Source organism: Psammomys obesus, unplaced genomic scaffold (assembly GCF_907164565.1).
Source record: "Psammomys obesus unplaced genomic scaffold, mPsaObe1.curated_primary_1811, whole genome shotgun sequence".
Classification (NCBI taxonomy): Eukaryota; Metazoa; Chordata; class Mammalia; order Rodentia; family Muridae; genus Psammomys; species Psammomys obesus.
Genome location: NW_026596085.1, coordinates 11,009,478 through 11,032,810, shown reverse-complemented (window position 1 = coordinate 11,032,810; position 23,333 = coordinate 11,009,478). Strand labels below are relative to the sequence as shown.

Genomic DNA, 23,333 nt, shown 5'->3' with positions numbered 1-23,333 from the left:
CAGGAAGACCTGCGTTTAATTGTATTCCTTTTGTAGCCCTCCTGACGATTGTCCCCAGAACCTGTCGGTGCCTCTTGTAGACTCTTTCCTAAACGTGCCATTTCTAAAAAAGGCCCAAGGTGTACATGGGTGGATAGCAGGGCTCCAGACTCTCCCCACTCAAGGGGAATGTCAGGCTTTTCTGGGGGATCCAGTTGCTAGGACTGCTGTGGGGCCTGAAGGAACGGGGCTTGGCATTTTCTTGATCCCATTCCAGCCTTGCCACTCACCACCTCAATGTTTCTGTTGGCTGCATGCTGGCTCTTCTTCTTTGGCAACGAAAAGCCATCCCCTGGTTTCTGCTTATTTCCTTTTAGGGATTGCAAGGCCAAAGCTCTTTTGATAGGAAACTGAAAACACCATCAGCTTCCCTCAACCTCCATGACAAAAGCTGCATAAACTGAGGCAGTGACGCTCACTTTGCCGGCCATGCCTCTCAATGCTGCTTTTGGAGCTGGAATAGGGGCTAGAGAGATGGCTCAGCATTAAAGACAAGGCTCACAACGAAAAATACAAAGGGAAAAAGCAGTTCTGTTTATGATAATGAAATGAAAATGCTTACTGTTGATAAATCTTCATCCTTCAGTATGAAGGATGGGTACTTAGCCATTTGTGTGACAAATTGAGAAACTAGCCTGGTGAGGCAGTACATGCAGTAATCCGAGCACTTGAGAAGCTGAGGCAGGAGGATTGCAGCAAGTCTGAGGCTAGTATGACTACATAGTAATTTGCTATGTAGCTAGTGCTACATAGGAAAACCTTGACTAACTCCAATAAAAATAAAGCAACAACCCTCCCTCCCAAAACAAAACTAAACCAACCAAAAAAAAAAAAAAAAACCAAGCAATCCCTCAATGCAGATGGGGGGGGACCATATCTATAATTCCAGCATTCAGGAGGCAGAGGTGGAAGAAGTTCAAGGTCATCTTTGGCTACCTATCCCCAGAAAGGCCTGACATTGCTTTTCAGCGGACAGAATCTGGAGCCCTGCTATCTTGGGCCATGCACACTGTGAGACTTTTTAGAGGTGATAGATTTAAGACAGAATGTAGCCTAGCCTACATGAGACTTTGTCTCAGAAAAAAAAGAAAAAGAAGACACTCTGGTACATTATAACATGGATAGATTGTGGAAAATATAGTGTAAAATAAGACCAAAAAAGACAGACAGACAGAGACAAAAGGAAGATTATAGTATAATTTAACTTCTATGAGGTATCTAGAATTAAAAAAAAAAAAAAGAAAGCAGAACACAGGTTTCGAGGGATGAAGAGAGTTACTGTTTAAGGGATACAGGGCTTCTGTTTTGGGTACTGGGAAGGTTCTAGAAACAATGGCAAGAGACTGTAGTTACAAAATATTATGAGTGCTACAAAAACACATACTTAAAGATACTGATGGCTTAGCAGTTAAAGAGTGTGTGCCGCTCTTTCAGAGGATCCAAGGTCAGTTGTTAGCACCCACGGCTGGTGGCTCACAACTGTAACTCCAGGACCTGCCATCTCTGCCACCTGTGCTCACATGTACACACCCAGACACGCATGTAACTAAGAACAATAAAGGCAAATCTTTAAAAAATGGTCAAGGGGTTGGGAAGACGGTCTAGTCAGCAAAGATCTTGGCATGAAGCAGATCTCCACAACACATAAGAAAACTGGGCATGGCTAGGCATGGTGTATTCTTTAATCCCAGCACTTGGGAGGCAGAGGCAGGTGGATCTTTGAGTCTGAGGCCAGCCTGGTCTATAGAGAGAGTTCCAGGACAGCCAGGGCTACAGAGAGAAACCCTTCTCAAAGAAACAAAACAAAACAAACAACAAAAAAACTTCCACTCAAAGAAAACTACAAATACGTGCCAGCAATGCCAGTCTGGAGGATAAGCAGACAGGAGGGTCATTGGAGTTTGTTGGCCAGCCAATGTAGCTCAATCTGGAAGCTGCACTGGGAGAGCAAAAAGAGTTGGGGTAAAGAAAGCTTTGTCGCAGGAGGGATCTGACAGCCTGACCCTGAGAGATGGACTCCAGCCCCACCTGTCCTCTTCCCAGGACAAGGTTAGACTAGGTGACCTCATTCACCTTTTTCCATCCCAGGTCTGGCACCTCTGCTAACAACCATTTCTCTTTCCCTTTATCCTTTAAACACTCTGATCTTTCTGCAGACCAGAAGTAAGGCAGGAGGTGGACAGAGGGCAGTGTTCTGAAAAGTTCCCTGGTCTTTGGGGGGCTCTATTTCTAGCTATTTATTTATTTATGTTTCTTGAGATAGGGTTTCTCTGTGTAGCCCTGGCTGTCCTGGACTCGCTTTGCAGACCAGGTTGGCCTTGAACTCACAGTGATCTGCATGCCTCTGCTTCCCTGAGTGCTGGGCTTTATGGCGCTCTCCATCACACCCGGCTTGGGTGGCTCACCTTTCTCCATTGGCCTCACAGCCCTTACTGTGCAGGTCTGCCAGGCTGTGCCTTTTTGTTTATTTTATGAAGAACACTGAGTGACAAGGAGGGATGCCCCAGAAGGAAGAAACCGCTAGCGAACGGGTATGTAGAAATGGTGCCTTTATTGGTGCAGTCCGAGGGACAGGCAGGCACCGCTTCACGGACTCACTTCCCTTGGCTCCTCTCCTCAGTGGGTCTAGCTCATCCTCTCCACAGTGGGGCTGGGTAGGAGCTCCAGACTCAGGCCTTTGCACCTATGGGTACCCTGATTACAGTGTTCCAGGAAAAGTCCTGAGCTGCTCACATGTCCACTTCTGGGTTGGCTGCCAAGACAGTAGAAGGTGACTGGCGAGGGATGTGGTTGGTGTAGAGGGACAAGTAGGGCTTTCAAGTAACACCTGGCAATCCTCAGGGGCAGCGCTCCGGTCTGCACCTGCCCTGGCAGGACTGGCTAAGGCACAGTGGCTGGGCCGTGTCATGACATGGGCTGGAATCCTGGGGATCTGGCTCCGTCAACACATGTGGCTGGCTGATGCACATGAAGCTATTTTTTCCGCCGAGGGGCCGAGGAGTCACTGCTGTTGCTGCTGAGGGCGGGGGCAGCTTGCTCAGAGTTAGCTCTGGAATCCTTCTTGGGCGTTTGCTTACGTTTTTCCTCTTTAGCCAGTTTTGAGGACTGGAGCCGACGGGGGGCGAGTAGGGTCTGCACAACTCGGATAGTCACCACTGTCCCTAAGAGCCCCCATAGCAGGATGGAAGGCTCTAGAGGAGACAGCTGCATCCGCACCCAGTTCAGTGTCTGAGCTAGGGTATTGCTGGAGCTGCGGGCCCGGAGTGGACTCTTATCCTATGGAGACAAAGACCGAGAAAAGCTCACAAGGTTTATTCCTGCAATGGGCCGACACCCTGCTACCTCTCACAGACCAGCTCACTCCTTCATACCTGAAGTCCAAACTGTTGGAGCAGTGTCTCCAGTGCTGGGTCCCCTAGGGATACAGGTGGGAAGAATTCCTCTACCCACTGGCGGTTCCACCACTGGCTGTAACAGAACTGGACGGTGAGCATGTGGCCACAGCCCAGGCCCTGGCACCCCATCCAGAACTGCAGTCCTACCTTCGCTCCCCAGGCTTTGAGAACCAGTACTTATAGCGCTGGGCCCGCAGGTAGGTGGGTGGCTTATCATGAAAGGGATACTTGGCAACGTGGTTTTGGACCAGCCGGATCACTGTGGTGGGAGAGGAGAGCTGAACATGGCTCTGCACCTTTCCTTCCCTTCCCAGCCCCTCTCCCAGTCTACCCCTCACCTGGCTCCTTGCCCTGCAGGAGACGTAGCAACAGGCTGGTGAACCAGGGGCTGTGTGTATGTGGGCCGAGGGCTGCAAACCACATCTGCCAATCAAGGCGTGGCTGGTGGGGTATCAGGAAAGGGGGTGGTCGACTTACATTCCCAGGTTTGTACATGAATTCAATCTCCTGACAGATGGACAGATGGTTAGCTGGGAAGGCTGGTCTTGGTCCCTTTACCCCCACATCCTTTGGGAGGACTCACTGTCCAATGGTGTCCATCATAGCTGCCCTCCAGTACCACTTCGGGCCGCCCACCCAGACCAGTCATCCGGCGGAAAAGGCCATATGAGTTGGCCAGTTGAAGATGCTCCACGGAACTGAACAGGCGATGAGCCCCAGTCCAGAGACGCCCATGGGTCCCAGGCTCCACATAGGAGTAAGGTACCTGTAGGCAAGAAGGGAATAGCTCAGTGCTGCTCCTCTTACCCTCAACCCCGTTCTCTACAGTGTTACCTACTAGGCTGATCAAGAACAAGGCCACCGTGGCAGTGCCCAGGATGGAGAGCTGGATACTGGCAAAGAACTTCCGAAGCCATCCTTGTACGTGAATCCACCTGGGAACAGGGAGCCCAAGTACGGTCAGGCCTGTTCTGAAAGCAGCCTCTTCCCCACTGCCTTCAGGCACATACATACCTCCAGAGGGCAACGAGTAACTCCCAAGCCAGGGAGGCTGCCCCCAGCCACACAGTAGGCAGGGTTATCATCTTCAGCCACTGGGAGAACTGGTGGAAGGTGAAGGCTGCCAAGGGAGGGGACTGTGATTAGCAGACCACCCAGCCCTTTTCCTTAGATCCCCGGGTTGGCACTCACTGGTTTTAGAGACGATGATATGCTCCTGCCAGTCAATTTCCAGGCCAAAGTAGTGCACGGTGCCATAGGACAGCAGCCCATAGACAGTCAGTTCCAGCAGTAGGGATAGCATGGTCAGCAGGGCCTTGGGCCAGGCTATGGGAAAGGACAGTCACAGGTTGGCTGAGGGTCTGCAGCCAAGGGGCTGAGGTGGAGGTGGAGAAGGGGTTCTTTGGAAATACTAGGCAGATGATGTCAGATTGGTGGTCACGACAGGATGGCACTCACAGGTGGGCATCTTCTTGTGGCATCTGGGGCCAGGCTCAGCAGAGAGGTGCCGGTCATCCAGGAGGGTAGTGGTGAGCACCAAGGTTAGCAGGTTGAAGAAATTGTAGTTGCCAGTAATGATAATCAGGACTTGCAATAATGCCTACAAGGAAGGCCTACAGTCAGATCTATGGAGGGCTGTCCTTCCTGGGTCCTACTGACCTCCAGGCTGACATTTTCAGTACACAACCTGAACTGAGTAACACATCTCTCTGTCCACAATGCTTTCCCCACAGCACCCATCACCTGACCACTCCTAGGACTGCTCCATTCCCAACAAGACTCACTGGCCAGGGGTGAAGTCCACACCCTCTTCTACCCACCTGAGCATAGAAGGCAGTCAATCGCAGGCGACGGATCGGGGCGAAGAACAGAGGGGGCACCGCAATCTCGATGAGGAAGGTGGCGACCACGCTGAGCTTGTGCAGCCAGACTGGCAGGTGGTGGGCAAACCAGGCAGCAGGTGTGGGCAGGCACTGTGTCTCATAGTGGTAGGTGAGGGCTGCAGGTAATGGGTGGAGGTCAGGGCTGGTGAGAGCTTCCAGACCATCCCAGCTTCAGGCCCCGGTCCTTACCAGTGAGGCCCCACCACGCAGGGCAGCGGCTGGTCAGCTTGACCACACCAGAGGCGAACATGAGTCGAAACAGCAGCCAGCGCACGAGCCAGAACGGGAGGTCTTCATGGGGTAAGGACCCTGCTAATCCACCCTGGGGGTTCTTGTGGTTGGAAGGCTGCCTCAGTGGGGCTACCAGTATAGCCAGGAAGCCTGTCTCCAGCAGTAGGGAATCCCTATAGGGAGAGGAAATGTTATAAAGGGTTCCTCCCTGTTAAGGCTGCTTCCCTCACGGGGTCCTCCCAGAAGAGGCAAACATCCCAGCCCAGCCTCAGGCAGAATTGACCCAGGAGTCACTCACCACTGGAAATAAAGGAACACTTGGCCCACCTGTAGGAAGAGGAGCTGTTAGAGAGCCATTTTGTGTCTGCTGCGTCAGGTGAGGCAGAGTGGGCAGCTTAGACACAGGCTGGCACTTGCCTGGCACACGGACAGGTAGGCAGCCCAGAGCAGCAGGTAGATGAGGGGATGTCGCAGGGAGTTCAAGAGCAGGGGACCCAGGGCTAGCACGGTGCCCAATAGGGTCAGCAGATCCAGACCCTGGGCAGTATCCAGCCCCAGTCTTGGTGCCTCCCACAGCAGCGTTGGTGTTTCCCACAGCTGCTGCCATCGACCCTTGCCTTGGGGCCGCAGTGTTCTTCGAGCAGGAAGGATGCCTTCTGGGCCATAGAGGCCTGTGGGAGGGCATGTCAGTTAGACACTGCCTTAGACACTGCCTTCCTAAACTAAATTCATCCGAGGTTAGGTCCTGAAGATGCTCATCACCAGCTCCAGTGCCTCCAAATGTTCCCTGCACTCCAGGTTGTGCCTGAAGATGTTCCCACCCCAGGTAAAACTTGCTCTGCCAGATGCTCACCCCAACCTCATGTCCAGAAGACCTTCCCCCAAGTAGAGCCCATCCCTTTCCTACCTGCCCCTCAGAGTCCAGGTTGAAATCTATCACCCATTTCCCTCGGGGTTCTTTAAGCCTAGACGAGAAACCTAATAGTTACGGGAAACCCACCCTGGACACCTTTCTCCTTTGGCATTCTGGTTGCCCGCAGTACACAAACTATCGTCCCCGGATCCCGAGTAGAGAGAGGCCTGGACTTCATACCCGTCTCAGAGAGCTCGTATGCAGGGTGAAGGAAAGGATGATACCACGTGTGAGCCTTCCACCCTCGGCGCCCTCACCTGGGATCTGGGTGTACAGGGACGCAAAGGCGAACAAGTAGACTGCGGCCACACCCTGTAGGAAAAGCTGCCGTGGGACCCGGGAGCTCGCCATGTCCGCTACGCGGTCCGCAGAAGCAATACCCGCTGGTCCCCCCCCCCCCCCCCCCCCCCCCGCCACTCCGCTACAGCTCCGCCTCTGCACCACGCCCTAGCTCAGATCCGTCCGGTCTGGTCCCTGAGCTCCAGGCGCTAAGAAATCCACCGCTAACCCGCCCATAAACTTAGCGTCATCGGCTAAAGGACCGCCCCAAACGCGTAGCCACGCCCCTCGCGTGGGCCCCGCCCCCTCGAGGGCCGCCTTTTTTTCCTCGTGTGCTTCCATTTACCTCTTCAAATCTGGGCTCGCATTACGTCATAGGTGTGCGCGCCGCGCCCTGGGGACGGACTTCCTGGGCGGGAACACCAAAATGCCGCCACAACCAGTGGCTGGTTAAGCTTGCTGGCCCTATCCGGAGCCAGAGTATGGTCCCGGGCCTGTAGTCCCTTTCTGGACATGGAGGATGTGGAGGTGCGCTTTGCTCACCTCCTGCAGCCCATCCGGGATCTCACTAAGAACTGGGAGGTGGATGTGGCGACCCAGCTGGGCGAGTATCTGGAGGAGGTGAGGGCGGCGGGGGAACGGCACGGGCCTGGGGACCCAGGCTGCACTGCCACCCTCCGCCTCCGGGTCTGTAGCCGTCTGGTGTTTTGTCCTCAGTCTTGTTTCTTTACTCCCTCAACTCCAGTCTGCCTCTCGAAACTTTCCTCAGTTATGATGATTCTGGAGCTGTCATTTTTATGTCTCTACCGGTTAGTGAGCTGTGTAATTGTTTTGGTTGGGTGATACTCATTTTTTTTTCCCAATAAATACATTACTTCCGTTTTCGTTTGGGGGGTGCAATAGATTAGGAAGCATGATTTTTGTTTTTTTTTTAATTTATTTTTATTTTTTTGCAGTGCTAGGCATTTAACCTACCTTTGTACAAGCTTGACAACTGCTCTATCACTAGCTTTTTTAACTTTTTTGAGGCCTTTTTTTCTTCTTGAGCCAGGCCGAGGGAGGCCTTAAACTCGAAATTTTGTCTCAGTCTCCCGGTTATTTGCAAGTGCTAATTGACCCTATCTGGACTCCTACTGTATTTGAGAGATCTGCATCCGGAAGGGAAAGGGTTTTCGGGTCTTAGACCTCATGCTCCGCCCACGTCTTCTCCCCAGCGTATCGGGGCGCACCCACACCCGGCGCTTGTAACTTGAGCCAGTTTTTTCCAGAAGGATCCGCCCCCGATATGTGTTGTAAGCTCGCCTATCAGCATTTCATTCCCCCATTTTTAGCTGAAGTGTCTTATCTCTTCAGGATCTGTCCGCTCGGTTTCTGCATTTTTCTCTCCTCAGCCCAAAATAATCGAATTCCAGTGCTGAATAGTTACAAATCGTGTAGTGGTCTTCTTTCAAGAGATGTGCGAAACGTCCTGTAATTCAGTTGGGGAGCATTTGCTGGTCTGATAACTGCCTTTTTGAAAGAGGACTCATAGGATTTCTATTTCACTGCTTCTTTTTATTTTTCTCTCTCAAGTGTTGAGCTTCTCGGGGTGGAGCCTTCTTTCCCTTAAAAATAGAAAATCTTCCTTGTGTGATTTTTAAAATACAGGGTTTCAACCCCATCTGGTGGGATACACCCATACTGCTCCTTGTAAGCTGTTCCAGTGCCACCAAATCTGTTTGTTCTAGCCACTCCCGTGGCATGTGCTGAAGCATTACATGAGCGCTTGGGTTTAATTTAAAGTGGAGCCTTTGATTTTTGGTTCAAATTCTAGCCATCTATTTTGGTAAAGAGTTTTACAGTTATATTGCCAGGATATCACTTCAGCTCGTCTGTTTCCCATTATGTCTGGTCTAGGCCTATTAAACCTAGATATTTAAAACATTATCCAAGTTCCTAGATGGACACCATCCAGTATGAAGAATTAAAACTGGAGACAGGGATGGGGTGTAGTGAACTGGAGAGATGGTTCATCAGTTCAGAGCACTAGCTGGTCTTCCAGAGGACCTAGGTTCAATTCCAAGCACCCACAGGACAGACCAGACCTATCTGTAACTCCAGTTCCAGGGCATCCAGTACTGCCATCTGGCCTCCACTGGCACCCAACACAGAAGTGGTGCACAGAATGCATGCAGGCATTTTTTAGAAAATTAAATCATCTCTAGAGAGATGACTCTGGTTAAGAGTACTTGCTGTTCCTGCAGAGACCCTGGGTTTGGTTCTCAGAGCCGAACTCATACACCTTACAATAGCCTTTAACTCTACTTTCAGGGATTCTAGGAACATCTTCTGGTCCCATGGACCCTTGCAAGAGTATGCACATCTTTGGGGGAAAAAATGTAGTGAGGCCACAATATTGCTTTGTTTAAAGCCCTCAGGTTTTCACTGCATTTGTTGCTCAGTAGTTGTGGCTTTACCTATGGATGTTCTTTCCCTTGTGTGGTTTTGTGTTTGTTTGCTTTTGTCATTTCATTTTAGTACGCGCATGGGCGCATGTATGCCAGCGTGCTTGTGGGAGTCAGATGACAGCTTGTGGGAGTTTGTTTCCCCCCCCAAGACAGGGTTTCTCTGTGTTTCCCCTGGCTGTCCTGGACTTGCTTTGTAGACCAGGTTGGCTTTGAACTCAGAGTTCAAACTCCACCCTAAATTCTGAGTGTAAATTTTAAAAGGGTGGAGACTACATATATGCTTTCTTCTACTTTGTCAAATGCCTGACAGATATTAGGTACAGGATAAATGCTTATTAAATGAACGTGTGATCTGACGATCAACCTGCACTGCATAGGTGGTTGAGAAATGCCAAGAACAGTGTTAGGTCAGGCTGTGGAATCCGTTTCTATAAAAGGGTCTGAGGGGACACCTATGAATTTGCTTCCTGGCTTGGTCAGCCCTTCTGCTTTACATAAAACTTCTTTTCTACTGCCAGGTTTGTTGACATTATTTCTGTGACTTTAGTACGTGGTAGGTGGAGATAGGAGGATCAGTTCAATATCATTTTTGGCTACAGAATAAATTTGAAGCTAGCCTGAGCTATATGAGACTTTCAAATTTTAAATAACAAGAGTGTGACTATTCTACATCTCCTGACACTTTGATATCTTGGCCACTGGTGCTGTCCATGTTCTCTTTTTGTTACCAGTGTGTTCTAACATACCTTATGACATTACTTTCTTTTATTTATCCATTGTTGGTAAGTATTTATTGTGTGACAAGAACTGCCTTTAAAAAAAAAAAAAAAGGATGACAAGCAAAGCAAAGAGTAATCCATGCTTTGATAAAATTCCTGCTAATAGGGAGGATGGGTATCAAAGTAGGAACCACATTGTTGGATATTGTTTGGCCTAAGCATTGTTTCTTTATGTCTTATAGAAATCAATGTAGTCTTTACAACAAAATAGTCATTAGCAAGATTAAATGATATGCTGGAAGTCACAGTTGATAGTGGACAAAGCAGATCTATTTTCCCCCACTGTCTGTATCTCTGTGTTGTTACAAACAAGTGTTAGATTGGAAGGAAAAGCTTAGGATACTATGAAGGCTTTGACTGAGGGACTTGATTTTATCTGCGGTAAAAGCAGGTGCCATGTCTGGTAATCTGAAGCAGTCTAGAGGGGACATGGTACTTGCCTCAGTGGAAGAAATGAAAGTACAGCTCATAGGGGAAGATTGGTAGTTGGAAGAGACTGGTGAGTTTAGAGACATCCCTTGGAAGCCTTGTTTAGAATTTCTATTTTTTTCCCCTTAGTGGCAGGAAGCCTGTAAAGAGCAGACAGGAAAAGACTGGAGGTCTGGGAGAGCCCCGTTTGAGGTTAGGCGGGGTCAAAGCAGCTGGCATTAGTGAGTAAGCTGAAGTGGTAAGGGTCTGATGCTAGGTTGAACGGGCAGGTGAGCAAAAGAAGAGAGGAGCTGAGATCCTTCAGTTTCTGGGGTTCAGTGGGGATGCTTGGAGTCCAGCATGGACCTGTTCATTTGACTCTTGTTTATCAAAATCTGGATAGCTGAATAAGACAGGTGGACATATGGGATAAGAGTGTCTGCAAGAACACTGAGTTCAATCCCCAATACCTTGAGGAACAACTGTTCTGTGGGGTGTCTTGATTTTTTTTTTTTTCCTGAGATCCTCAGTAGGTATTTGTAAATAGAACCCCTCAGGAAGAAAGCTGTTCTGAGGATAGGTTTAGCAATTGTTGACACGTGTATGGCTGGTAGCTTGAACAGGGTTGGACAGATGCACATGTTAGAAGGTTTGCATCTGCCCATTCCTGTTCAAGGGGAAAAAATTAACCAAGACACTGGTTAAGAGCCAAGGCTCATAGAGGCCAAGAAGGATTGCAGAGGAGAGCTGCTTATGGCACCATTTCCTGCTTTTTCCAATCAAAAGATAGAGAGTACTGTATTTGTCTCTGTCTTCTTTTCCTTCTCTTAGGGTAAAGGGTCTTTCTGCTGGATTCTGTCCCAGTCAGTTTTTGTACCTGGGTGGGTACAATGTGGAGGGCTGATGAGAGCTGGTATGCAGTATCCTTTGGAGACCCCCTTCTTCCAAAACACTTGGTCTCAAAGGATCCGGGAACTAGGAGAATCACAAAGATCTAGCTTTCCTCTAGAAATACCCAGAGGTACCTGGCAAGATTAAGACTTGCAGCTATCTGTGTTTGTGCGTGGTAGATTGAGCTGCGCTGGGAGGAAGTGAGCAGAGGCTTCTGTACTGTATCTGATTTCCTTTGAGACTGTTCCAGGTAGACCTTGAATCCTGCCTCAGTCTCCCAACTGCTGGGATCATAGGCACTGCCATCAAGTCCAGCTCACTAATGTTCTTTCTTGCAGCTGGACCAGATCTGCATTTCTTTTGATGAAGGCAAAACCACAATGAACTTCATTGAGGCAGCACTGTTGATCCAGGGCTCAGCCTGTGTCTACAGTAAAAAGGTGGGTTCCACGTACTGCTGCTGTTTGTGCTTTAGTGTTGGGCCCCTTTCAGGGCAGCAGCAGTGTGCAGTTATCTGTAACCTGCCTATACTGTGGGTCACGCTTCAGATTGCTTCACAGCTTTCAATGCCAAAGTAAACCTGGAGTTTATAGTTTGCTTTTTTGAGATCCATTCCATGCATCCCAGGCTGATGTTAAACACTATCTATATCCGAGGAAGATAACCTTGAACTTCTGGTGCATTTCCCTCCATCTCCTGGTGTGTTAGTATGACAATTGTAAATTACCATGTCCAATTTTTGCAGTCCTTGGGCTGGGGGTCAAAGCTAGGGCTTCATGCATGCTTCACCAACTGAGCTATATCCCCAACATGTTGCGTTTGTTTTTTTTTTAGACAGGGTTTCTGTTAGTATTTATTTTAAAATAATGCCACGCACACAACAGATGTTATATGAAAGAGATTTATTGGATGGTGGTGGAGAGATAGAGAGGAAAAGGAAAGAGAGAGACGTGGTTGGGGGAGGGAAGGGGGCGCCCCAACAGAGAAAGGAGAGAGAGCGAGAGCAAGAGGGCAAAGTAAGAGGCAGGGGTCCATTTATAGCTCCTGCGCAGATGAACCATGCCTGCCAGGTGTGTCTATCTGGCCAGTGACACATGATGACATCATAGATTGCTAGGCAACCCAGAAGCAGGCTGCCTAAATACTAACAGTTTCTCTGTGTCATCTTGGCTGTCCTAGACTTGCTTTGGAGACCAGGCTGGCCTCAAACTCACAGAGATCCGCCTGCCTCTGTCTCTCCAAGTGCTGGGATTATAGATGTGCATCACTGTGTGGCTTCCAAATCGTTGGCTTTTGAGGCAGGATTTTATTAGCTCAAACTGGCCTTGAGCTTACTCTGTGGCTGAGGCTTGCCTTGAACCCCTGATACTCTTGCCTTTGCAACTCAAGTGTTTGGATAGCAGGCATGTTCTACAATGCCTAGGTAAATTTGAGTTTCAAATGGCAAGACCAAGAGATGGTTCAGCTGGCAGAACTCTGCTGTATAAGCATAGTGCTCCTGCTCAAGCAGTCTTCCTCCTCATGGTGACTCTCATGCTGACCTCATCCTCTTCTCTCTGCTCCGCCAATCAGAGATGATGGAGAACAATTTTTATATTACTCTTCTTCAATAGTAAGGACAATGCAACCAGATCTCTGGGCGCAGAAATCAGCATCTGAATACACAATGCACAAGACCAACCCCCAACTGGAGACCAGTAAGAAGCAAGTGAAAAATCAGGTGGCCATGGTGAACACCTTTAATCCCAGGCAGAGGCAGGCAGATCTCTGAATTTGAGGCCAGCCTGGACTACAAAGCGAGTTCCAGAACAACAAGGATTACACGAGAAACCCTTTCTCAAAACAAACAAACAAACAAACAGAAAGGAAAAAGAACGAAAGAAAAGAAGCAAGTAAAAGATCAAGCTGGTCCACTATGGACCTTGTGTTCTCAGAGGGCCATAGAGACTCACAGCACCTTCCTGCGAATAGGGTTCCCTAGCTAGGAGAAGGAGCTGCAGCTGGCTTTGGCCTGGGCGAAAGAACAGTGGGTACTATGTGTGAGACTCTGCTCCATGCATGGTGAGCACCCATTGTCACATGGCCATGACCTGTGTCAAGGAGGCTGTACTTGTGTATTTGTGGACTATGAGACAGGGAAGAGGTAGAAATCCCAGCTGACAAAGTAATTCTGATGAGACTGATTTGACTTGACTTCATTATTTTTGTTGTGTACATGTGTTCTGTGCATGTATGTGTACATGAGTGTGGAACCTTGAAATTGATGTCTTGTTTCTTTACTTGATCTCTGTCCACTTTTTTTTGGAGACAGGGTCTCTCACTTAACCTGAAGCTTACTGATTCCTTTGTGAGCCTCAGGACTCCTTTGTTTTGTTTTGTTTTACTGAGACAGGGTTTCTCTGTATAGCTATGGTTGTCCTGAACAGTACAAGACCAGTTTTGTAGACCAGGCTGGCCTTGAACTCACAGAGCTCTGCCTGCCTCCGCCTCTCTGAATGCTGGGATTACAGGCATACACCATCATGCCTGCATTTAGGGCCCCTTTTATCTCTGTTGTCCTAGCCTTCCCCAAGTCTGCGGTTACAAGCATGCACTTCCATGTTTAGCTTTTTAACTTGAATTCTGAGGATTCAAACTCAGATTCATGTGTTTGCTTATGGTTTCATCTGGTACTTATGTGTGTGGGTGTGTGCACATAAGTGCAGGTACTCTCTGAGGCCTAAGGCATCAAATTCCCCTGGAGTTGGAAGACTGCTTGAACTTGGACTGGTTGTGAGTAGCTGCTGTGGATGCTGGAAACCAAATTCAGGTCCTCTGAAAGAACAGCAAGCACTCTTAACTGCTGAGCTATTTCTCAGCCCCAGAGAATTATTTTTATGTTTGTATTTTCGTGTTTTTGTTTGTGTATCCATTTGCCTTGTTTTCAGACAGTAGCTTGGCATACAGCCCAGCCTGGCCTTGAATCTAAGATTCTCTTGCTTTAGCCTGTGAGTACTGGAGCAAGCTTGTCAAGTTTTTAGTTTGTTCTTTTGAGATGGGGTCTCACACTCTAACCCAGAACTTATTGATGCATTGACTGGCATCAAACTCATGATAATCCTCCTGTTTCCATGTGCTGAGGTTGCAGGCATATACCACTACTCTGAATAGTGGGAATTACTTAGTAGTAGGAAAACCGCTTGACTTGTATGGAGATTTGGAGGTGATGGCCAGATTTGGTGTGTACTAGTAAGAAAGGTCTCCTGCTCTGGGGGATGTTCCCAAGCAGCATTTTGGATAGGCCTGTCCTTTCCACATCTTTACTGCCTGCCTCTGGTTGCCAGGTGGAGTACCTCTACTTGCTGGTCTACCAGGCTCTCGATTTTATTTCTGGCAAGAGGTGAGTACTACAAATGAGCCCTGGGGAAGAGGCTGTCATCTTCTTAACTGTGCCCTGCTTGCAGCTTGGGAGGCTCCTGAAGCTTCCCAGGATGTCCTTGGTATGTTTTACTCTCTCAGGCAAGCCAAGCAGCTCTCTGTACAGGAAGATGGGAGCAACAGGGCTGTCAATTCAAGGACGCCCGATGAAACAGAGGATGAGGTGAGTTGGGGCATGTAGACTCTGCCCTGTGTGTTTGCCTGGCCCTGCTCCCATGTGTACTTGCTCTCTCCTGCAGCTCCTGTCACTGGATGACTTCCCTGACTCCCGGGCTAATGTGGATCTGAAAAATGACCAGGCATGCAGTGTGAGTGTCTTGGTCCTTGTAAGGTGGGGATGGCAGTCTTAGTGCTGTCCCGTGTAGAACTCAGAGCTCTCCCCTCCCCACCCACAGGAGCTGCTTATCATACCCCTTCTGCCCATGGCCCTGGTGGCCCCTGATGAATTGGAAAAGAACAACAGCCCCTTGTATAGGTACAACTTTGAGCTAGCATGGGAGAGAGGGGCAGGAAGCCTGCCTGGAAGGGCCTCTGCAGCAAGTATGTTTTTGCCAACACAGTTGTCAGGGTGAGGTCTTGGCCAGCCGGAAGGATTTCAGGATGAACACGTCTACCCCTCACCCCAGAGGCTCCTTTATGTTGGATCCAGTGGGGATGTGTCCTGTGGAGCCTGTGGATGTCTACCCCGTGACAAGCCAGAAAGGTAAGGGTTTGGATGTGGGGCTTAGTGGGGAGGAAGCAGTGGAAGTCTCTCTTCTGGGAGACTACTGTTGGGTGCTTTATGCCTGCCATCCCTAGTCTTAGAAGCTGTCTCAAACTTTGTATAGGCTGGCCAGAGCTTCTCTCCCTCATCTTTTTTGTACCTTGATTGCCAGACAACAAGGTTATAGCTCAACTCAGTACTGGGGGTCTGGTACCTGGTGTTCTCCTTAGTCCCGGGCTTGGGGCCTTCTGGGTTCTGCTTTTGCTTGATGGTCTAGAAAGGCTCATTGGGACCAGTGGGGGACCTTGAAGGGGTGGCGCTGCCCCTGACCAGTTTACTATCTATCTCTCCCAGATGCTGAGGAACAGCCAATGGAAGTTTGTAGGAATGGCAGTCCTGTTCCTGTACTCAACATCTCCCAAGAGCCAGGTGAGAAGAGAGCATCAGGGAGACAGAACTTAGCGGAATCTGATTTGGGTGCTCTCAGTTTCCCCGCCTGTCTTGTCTGCTTCCTGTTCATTGGTTTTTGGGGAACGTCCTAATAGTAGCAGGTACAGTCTTCTGTGCTGGGGCTCAGTCTTCAGTGAAATTTGCTTTCCTGGGTCTCTTCTGGGTAAATGTAGGTGGCAACAAAGAATATTTGTAGTTTGGTTGTAGCACCAGGGTTCAGTCCCCAGCATTAATAAGTAAATAAACAACTACATAAATATTTGCGAAAAATATGGTAAACTAACCAAAGCATGCCAGTATGAGGAAGAGAGGATAAAGCCTGGTTCAGTTTTTCAAGTGCTAACGTGATGCTGAGGAGAGATGGCCTGCCTATCTCCTCTGCGAGTTGGCCGTGAGCCCCCTCATGGGAGCTCCATCTGCTGCCTAGCCTCCAGCCTCTTTAGGGCTAACTGGTTTCTTGGTTCCTGCCCAAACATTTCTCTAGAAGGCCCAGTGCTCAGCGGTGGAGATGAGGATGCAGAGGATGTAGCAGAGCTTCCGGAGGTTGCTCTAGAGCCTGCAGAGCCCAGGACCTCACAGCAGGTGGGATACCAGTGAAGCTGCAGAGCTCAAGCTGTCAACGGAGCAAGCCTGGTCCTGGGGCAGAATTAACATTACATGGGACAACAGTGTAGTGATCTTGGCCCCTGTCTGGCATATTGGTATTGTCCATCATTCTAATTTTGCAGATCCTCTCAGAGGGGGTGTTTATCCAAAAGTCTGGCCATTCTGCAGACAGGCTGTTTAACGGCAGCCTCCCTCTTTAAGTAGAATGGCAGTTTTTCCTTGAGGACACACTGGCATTCAAGGCTCTTATCTCTGTGGAGCTCCTAGCACCTGCCATATCAGCTGATCCCCCAAGCTCGCTGTAGTCACACTGACAGCAGAGGATGGGTCTGGAGGATTTTGTCCCCACGGGGGTGTAATCTACCCCAGACAATTAGGAAATTTTTATTTATTGAACACAAACAAACAACAAACAAAACAAAACCCCTTGAGGCTGGGGATGTAGCTGCGTGCTGGAATTCTTCACTAACCTATGGGAAGCCCTGAGTTTAATCCCCAGCACTATAGTAAGAATACGGTAAATAACTAGCAGCCTGTAGAGATGGCTCAGCAGTTAAGAGTGTGTACTGGCTTTGCAGAGGGCCCAAGTTCTGGTCCCAGCATGCGTGTCAGGGAACTGTTGGTCACTCCAGCTCCAATAAGCATCTAGTACCACCTCCACAGGCATGTGCATTGACTGCCTCCCCACATACATACAGAATTTTTAAAAAAAAATACCACCCAGGCAGGGTCATTGATGCTTGTAATCCTTAAACCCTAGGGACTGAGGCAGGATTGTGAAGGGTTTTAGGCCAGCTTAAGCTACATATTGAGAGCCTGTCTTAAAAACAAAAAATCCACTGGTGAGCTAGGAAGATGGCTCAGTGGTTAAAACACTTGTTGTATAAGCATGGGGACCCACGGACCAGGGTTTAGCGCCCCAGAAACTACATAAATATTGTGGGTAGGTGCAGCAGCCTGTGGGGAATTTCAATCCTGGACGGTTGAGACAGCACACCCAAAACAAGCTGGCTAACAAGACTAAACATGAGAGTGTGTGATTCTCCCTTCTCCACCAAAAAGGGAGAAATTCTTTCTTCCAAAACCAATCTGATGTATTTAGGAGGAAATGGTAACATTTATTAATTCCGGATGGATGTTATAGTCTATTATTAATTTAGTTAGGTTTGGTTATTGGAGCTAGGGCCTCATTTTATAGCCCAGGCTAATCTTGAACTTGTGTGATCCTCTTGGCTCAGCCTCCCAAGTGTTGGGACAAGTATGAGCCACCATGCCAGGATATCATGCTCTCTCCTTGTTTGTTCAGTCACTTATATTTATGGTGCTAACTGTTGTGCCTAGTGTATTGTACATGCTACTATACTATAGAGTGACACACCAGCGATACTGCGTTTTTAAAGGAAAAATTTTCCGATGACTAGCTCTCCTTAGGATTGTTTATATTTGTGGATGTAGGGGCCAGAGGCTTGAGTTTCATTTAATTTCCTTTTATTTCATGTGTGTGAGTAAACATATATATATATGCGTGCATTCATGGTACCTGTGGAGGTCAGAAGAGGGTGTTAGGAACCAGACTTGGGTCCTGTGCGGGAGGAGCCAGGCTCTTAACTGATGAGCCATCTCCAGTTCCTGCCCTGTTTTCTGAGATAGGGTCTCATGAGGTCCTGGGGGCTCATCTGTTAGGCTAGGCCAGCCTGCCAATCAACTCCAGGAAGTGGCCTGTCTCCACCTCCCCAATACCACGCTTCTGCTTCTGTGCGAGATTGAGACCAAAAGTCCTACAGCAACCGTTTGCTCTGGTTGATTTTACCATGGCCCCTAGCTATAGGCTTCTGAACTTGTAGTGTGCAGGAAGGGACAGTGAGCTAGTGGGGCACATAGCCTGCTCAAAAATTTCGTGAGCCTTTGTGTTCCAGTCACACAGTTATACCATTATACAGTAATACAGAGGGCCCACGGTTTGTGCTTCTCTCTCCCAAGTGCTTTAGCACCTTACTAACTTGATCCATATGCTGAACTATACTGCTCAGATCTGCCAAAGCCTCTCTTGCGTCATCAAGATCACACCTCACCACAGGACTCCCAGACCCTTGCCTCTGTCCCCATACCAATCTCAAGGTCACTTCTTAAGACCTCTCCTGTGAACATAGTTCTGTGTGGCCTGGCAAATGGATGTTCAAACACAGCTGCTCCTAGTCCCGGTTCCCTTACAAGTGCTTTATCCTTCCTCTGCTAATTTTTCGTCCCCCGACATTTCTGCAGACCTCAGACAGGTAACCAAGTTCCTAATGGCTCTGATAAGCCAATCCTACTGATTCCCTCCATGTCTCTAGTTATGCATCCTTTGCCTTAAGGAGGAATGGGTAGTTACAGTATTCTTTTTCATTTTCTACCTCCATAGCTGTCAGGCCAAACCCATCCACTTCCATGTCCCACAACTTCACAAGCTAGGCTGTAGTAGGATCCTTTTTTTGGGTGTTGGGGGGGGGGAGACAGCCTCTTTCATTACTCCTTTAAAAGTGTTCCCCACCTCCAGTAGCTCAAGTACTGATTACCATAGCTTCTTGTACTGGGCCATTGTTATTTTCTGTGATCTCATGCTGGATCACAGAGTTTCCTTTTTTACCATTACAGGCCAGACCTGAGGGGTATTTTATCATGTTTTTTTTTTTTTTTTGAGACAGGGTTTCTCTGTGTAGCCTTGGCTGTCCTGGACTCAATTTGTAGACCAGGCTGGCCTCAAACTTACAGTGATCCACCTGCCTCTGCCTCCCAGAGTGCTGGGATCAAAGGCATTTGCCAACACGCCTGGCTTTGTAATCACATTTTGTCATGTTCTCCTCCTTACTCTTATTATTTCCATGGGTTTTGATTTCTTAGATCCCAGGAAGGGCTTTTGAATATGAATCTAATTTGTATGTTATTTTCCTTTCAGCCTCCAAGCTCTAAGAAATGGCAAGTCAGTGCCTCTATTTTATCATCTCATTTACCTGCCAGATCAGAGGCTAGCACGAGAGCTGCTAACTGTGTCTCCCTTTATTGTTGCAATTGCAATTTCTTCCTTATACAAACAAGTTCTTGCTTGGCTGACATCTCTACCTCAAGTACATTTCTTACTGTACACAGCAATGGCCAAGCAGCTTCCCCTGCCTTGTGCCGGTAATTTCCACCCTGGCGCACTGTCCGAGAGCACAGCATTTTCTCAAACCTTTCAGCTGTTTTCAGGGCATCTCCATATTCCTGTGATGGAACCCCCTCATCAAGCCAGGCATGCCATCCCATATCACATAGATGAAGGCTGTCACCCTGACATTCCCTTCTATTTCATCCTCTTTTGTTCTGTCACGCACCTGTTCAGGTGTCAGTTGGATGCTGGGTGACATTCTTTCTGGAGAGATGTGAATGAAGGCCTACTCACCCTGTACAGGGAACTTAAAAGCTGTAAGCCTGGAGCCACTGCACAGGCAGCACTTAAGTAGCTCAGCAGGTTGGAGAGTGGCCTTTGCTGATGGCTCAGCTTGTCTGAGCGTCTTATACACAGTTTGGCTGATCTCTGCTTCTAAACCTAAGTGTTTAGGCTGTTGGAGAACCTTCTCTCAGCAGTCTTCATTGTTTTTAAACTCTGAGGAGTTAGGGGCTTAGTGAATCTGGTCAGTTTTAGAAACTTCCTGAAGCTTTTGAGTTGTTTATTTCCTGAGCTTGAGCTTCCTTGCAGGACGGTTATGACTCATTACAGTAGCAAAATTAGGAAGTAGTAGTGAAAATACTTTTATGGTTGGGGGTCACCACAACATGAGGAACTACATTAAAGGGTCACAGCATTAGGAAGGTTGAGAACCACGGCCTTAGTGTAGCGGAAAGCCACCTGTAGCAATCTGTTTCTGTTTTTTAATTCTGTTTGGGGTATTTAAGCCTCTACCTTCCTTTCAGTAATCACCAACTTTAAGTTGGAGAAAGAAAATGTTAGTGGGTGGAGGGGACCCAGACCCCTTTACTACTTCCAGCTATTTAGGGTCAAGGGGTTCTTTTAGGGCTCTATACCAATCTCCATGTCACTGCAGCCTGAAACATTTCTCTCGTCTGTCTTCTCCAAACCATCATACCATCTCTGGTCTCTCCAAACTGCTCCATGCCACACATCAACACCGAACGCCACATGGTCGCTTTCTCGCTCTCATATTTATATTCTCAGTGTCCTAGGCCACCTGCACATGGAAGGACGTTACCAGCTGGCAAGGATCACACCCCACACATGACAGTTAACGGGTGTGGACAAACTATAGCCCAATTAAAATCCCACACTTGGGATTCAAACAAAAGCATTAATACAGAAAGAAACCAAAACTTCCATTACACCTTAGACTTTATGTGAATATTAGGGACTGAACTCAGGTACTCATGCTCACAGGGCACCTACCCTTTTCCCAGGCCCTCCTTAAAATTTTTACTTTTTGATTTTTGATTAAGGCCCTAAGAGGGTCCTTGAACCAGGCGCACATGGTTTTGATGTGAGCCTAAGCAGAACCTCTGGGATCTTGAGAGCCTTGGGTGGATAGGAGAGGAGAGCCTATGGGCTATTTCTTGCAGGATGTCACCTTGCCAAGGAGATACATGCTGAGGGAACGACAAGGGGCCCTGGAACCTTCCTCCCGGCTACAGGTAAGGAAGGCCAGGTCCCTGTGCCCTGGCAGGAGGGTATGTTTAAGGACATCACCCGTCCTGTCTTTGCTCTGTTGGTCTTCAGACCAACACTTACTTCTTCCAGAAATTTAAATCCTTCACCATGCAGCTCTGGGCCTCTGATCCTGGGTGTCACCACGTTTCAGCTCTGGTAGGGAGGGCTTATGCTTTCCCCGACCCAGCTTCTGCTTTTTTGTGTGTTTTAGGAGACCCCAGACCCCTGGCAGAGCCTGGACCCCTTTGACTCCCTGGACTTTAAGCTCTTCCAGAAAGGTAAGTAGGCTTGGTGGTACCTCACTCATGCTCCCCTGCCTAGGGATACTGAGTTAATGAGGTAATGGATAGGAGGTGGGTTCTGTATCCCCTTTCCTTGGCTACTCTTGAGGCAATCCCCCTCTGCCTCCAGGGAAACCCTATTCTGTGCCATCCTGTGTGGAAGAGACGCCAGGACAGAAGCGCAAGAGGAAGGGTATCACCAAGCTACAGGACTTCCACCAGTGGTACCTAGCTGCCTGTGAGTGAGTGGGCTAAAGCGGCACACCCTTTTGCCTGAGTGCTGCGAGTTTTGGCCTGGCTCTTGCTAACCACTCTCTCACAGATGCTGAACATACTGAAGGCAGGAGGCTTCGGCGGAAGGGCCCAACCTTTGCAGGTGAGGCTGCGGTCTTGTGTACCTATTCCGAGAAGATAGTCTTTACCTACCTTCCCCAGCTCTACCCCCATCCTCCCTGCCAGGGTCACTTGAAGTTCTGGGTGGACAAGTGTGAGCTTGGGCTGGATGGGGAAGCTCCTCAGAAGGTCTTTGTCTGCAGACATGGAAGTCCTGTACTGGAAACATGTAAAAGAACAACTAGAGACCCTTCAGAAGCTGCGGAGACGTAAGGCAAGTACCCAGAGTACTTGTACCCATAGTCAGAGACCCCACAGGGCCTGGAAGATGAGTTTCCTCACACATGTTCTCCGGATAGGTGACTGAGAGATGGCTGCCCAGGGCCAAGGAGGATCTATGGCCTGTAGAGGAGGAACGCTTGGAAGAGTCCCTAGAAGAACTAGGGGTAGCAGGTAGATGCCTGTTGATGGGCCGTGGGGGGAGGGTGTTCATGTTCTCAGCACCTACTGCTGGCTGAGCAGCTGCCTGGTCACCTCTCCCATGTCTCAGCAGATGACTTTCTAGAGCCTGAAGAGTATGCAAAGCCTGAGGAGGTGATGCCTGGGGAAGCTGCTGACCTAGGTAGGTCTGGGTGCTGAGATAGTACTGAGATGTGCTGAGGGAGCAACAACTGCAGGAGGGGAGAACATGTAGCCCTATAGCTGCAGCAGCTCATGGTTGGGCTTTCTAGATGCAGAGGCCATGCCAGAGTCCCTGAGATACGAGGAGCTGGTCCGAAGAAATGTGGTAGGCCTGGGTCACAGAGGTGGGAGCCGTGGGGGCCTCCTGGGTCCTTAGGTGCAAGGGAGAACCCACTGGTCCTTCTGCAGGAACTCTTCATTGCCACCTCCCAGAAGTTTGTTCAGGAGACAGAGCTGAGCCAACGCATCAGGGACTGGGAAAACACCATTCAGCCCGTGCTCCAGGAGCAGGTGAGGCATGCTGTTTGCGAACTGGAGCCTCCTACCACCAGCCTTTGCTTTGTCCAGAACTGTCTTTCCACTTGGAGCTAACATGTCCCTTTCCTGTGTAGGAGCAGCACGTGCCCTTTGATATCCACACCTATGGGGACCAGTTGGTTTCACGGTTCCCCCAGCTCAATGAGTGGTGTCCCTTTGCAGAGCTTGTAGCTGGGCAGCCTGCTTTTGAGGTGTGCCGCTCCATGCTGGCCTCCTTGCAACTAGTAAGTGGCCTGGGGTACAAGGGATGGGGAGACACCCCTGGACTCTGCTGATGCCTCGTCTCCACAGGCTAATGACTATACGGTGGAGATCACCCAGCAGCCAGGACTGGAGGCAGCTGTGGACACCATGTCTCTGAGACTGCTTACACACCAGCGAGCTCACACGCGCTTCCAGACCTATGCTGCCCCATCCATGGCCCAGCCTTGAGTGCAGAGTGCTGAGGCAGGGGTGGAAGGCAGTACATACATGGAAGCCTTGTGCCCCTAATGTGCTGTGGGGCCATCTACTCCAGTGCTGCCTACTGGCTGGCCTAGCCTAATAAAGTGGTATTGCTACCGTACCTGTTCACCCAACAAACCACTTAAATGGACTGCTGGTA

The 23,333-nt window shown here is 49.1% G+C and overlaps 2 protein-coding genes across 6 annotated transcripts; one reads left to right on the top strand and one right to left on the bottom strand.

Annotated features, from left to right (window-relative positions):
* Positions 1–2,573: 2,573 nt before the first annotated feature.
* Positions 2,574–6,840, bottom strand: Lmf2 (lipase maturation factor 2). Its single transcript, XM_055627247.1, has 14 exons — positions 6,719–6,840; positions 5,966–6,219; positions 5,847–5,875; positions 5,507–5,721; positions 5,255–5,433; positions 4,893–5,034; positions 4,626–4,760; positions 4,449–4,554; positions 4,273–4,369; positions 4,018–4,200; positions 3,773–3,941; positions 3,582–3,693; positions 3,411–3,507; positions 2,574–3,315 (listed from the first exon to the last, which is right to left on the bottom strand). Exons 1-14 carry the CDS (start codon positions 6,810–6,812, stop codon positions 3,013–3,015), a joined length of 2,115 nt encoding a protein of 704 aa, XP_055483222.1. The 5' UTR covers positions 6,813–6,840; the 3' UTR covers positions 2,574–3,012.
* A 319-nt stretch (positions 6,841–7,159) lies between these two features.
* On the top strand, positions 7,160–23,294 carry Ncaph2 (non-SMC condensin II complex subunit H2). 5 transcript variants are annotated; one of them, XM_055627205.1, is made up of 20 exons: positions 7,160–7,268; positions 11,604–11,705; positions 14,589–14,644; positions 14,764–14,845; positions 14,922–14,990; positions 15,078–15,157; positions 15,243–15,385; positions 15,740–15,814; positions 16,320–16,417; positions 21,029–21,100; positions 21,328–21,394; positions 21,528–21,635; positions 21,720–21,773; positions 21,934–22,004; positions 22,090–22,183; positions 22,284–22,352; positions 22,462–22,517; positions 22,601–22,702; positions 22,804–22,953; positions 23,021–23,294. In XM_055627205.1, the coding sequence occupies exons 1-20, from the start codon at positions 7,254–7,256 to the stop codon at positions 23,159–23,161; spliced, it is 1,704 nt and encodes a 567-aa protein (XP_055483180.1). In that variant the 5' UTR covers positions 7,160–7,253; the 3' UTR covers positions 23,162–23,294. The 5 variants fall into 5 exon arrangements, with proteins under 5 accessions (XP_055483180.1, XP_055483178.1, XP_055483177.1 ...); XM_055627203.1 differs by having other exon boundaries at positions 22,281–22,352; XM_055627202.1 differs by having other exon boundaries at positions 7,160–7,361.
* Positions 23,295–23,333: the final 39 nt, after the last annotated feature.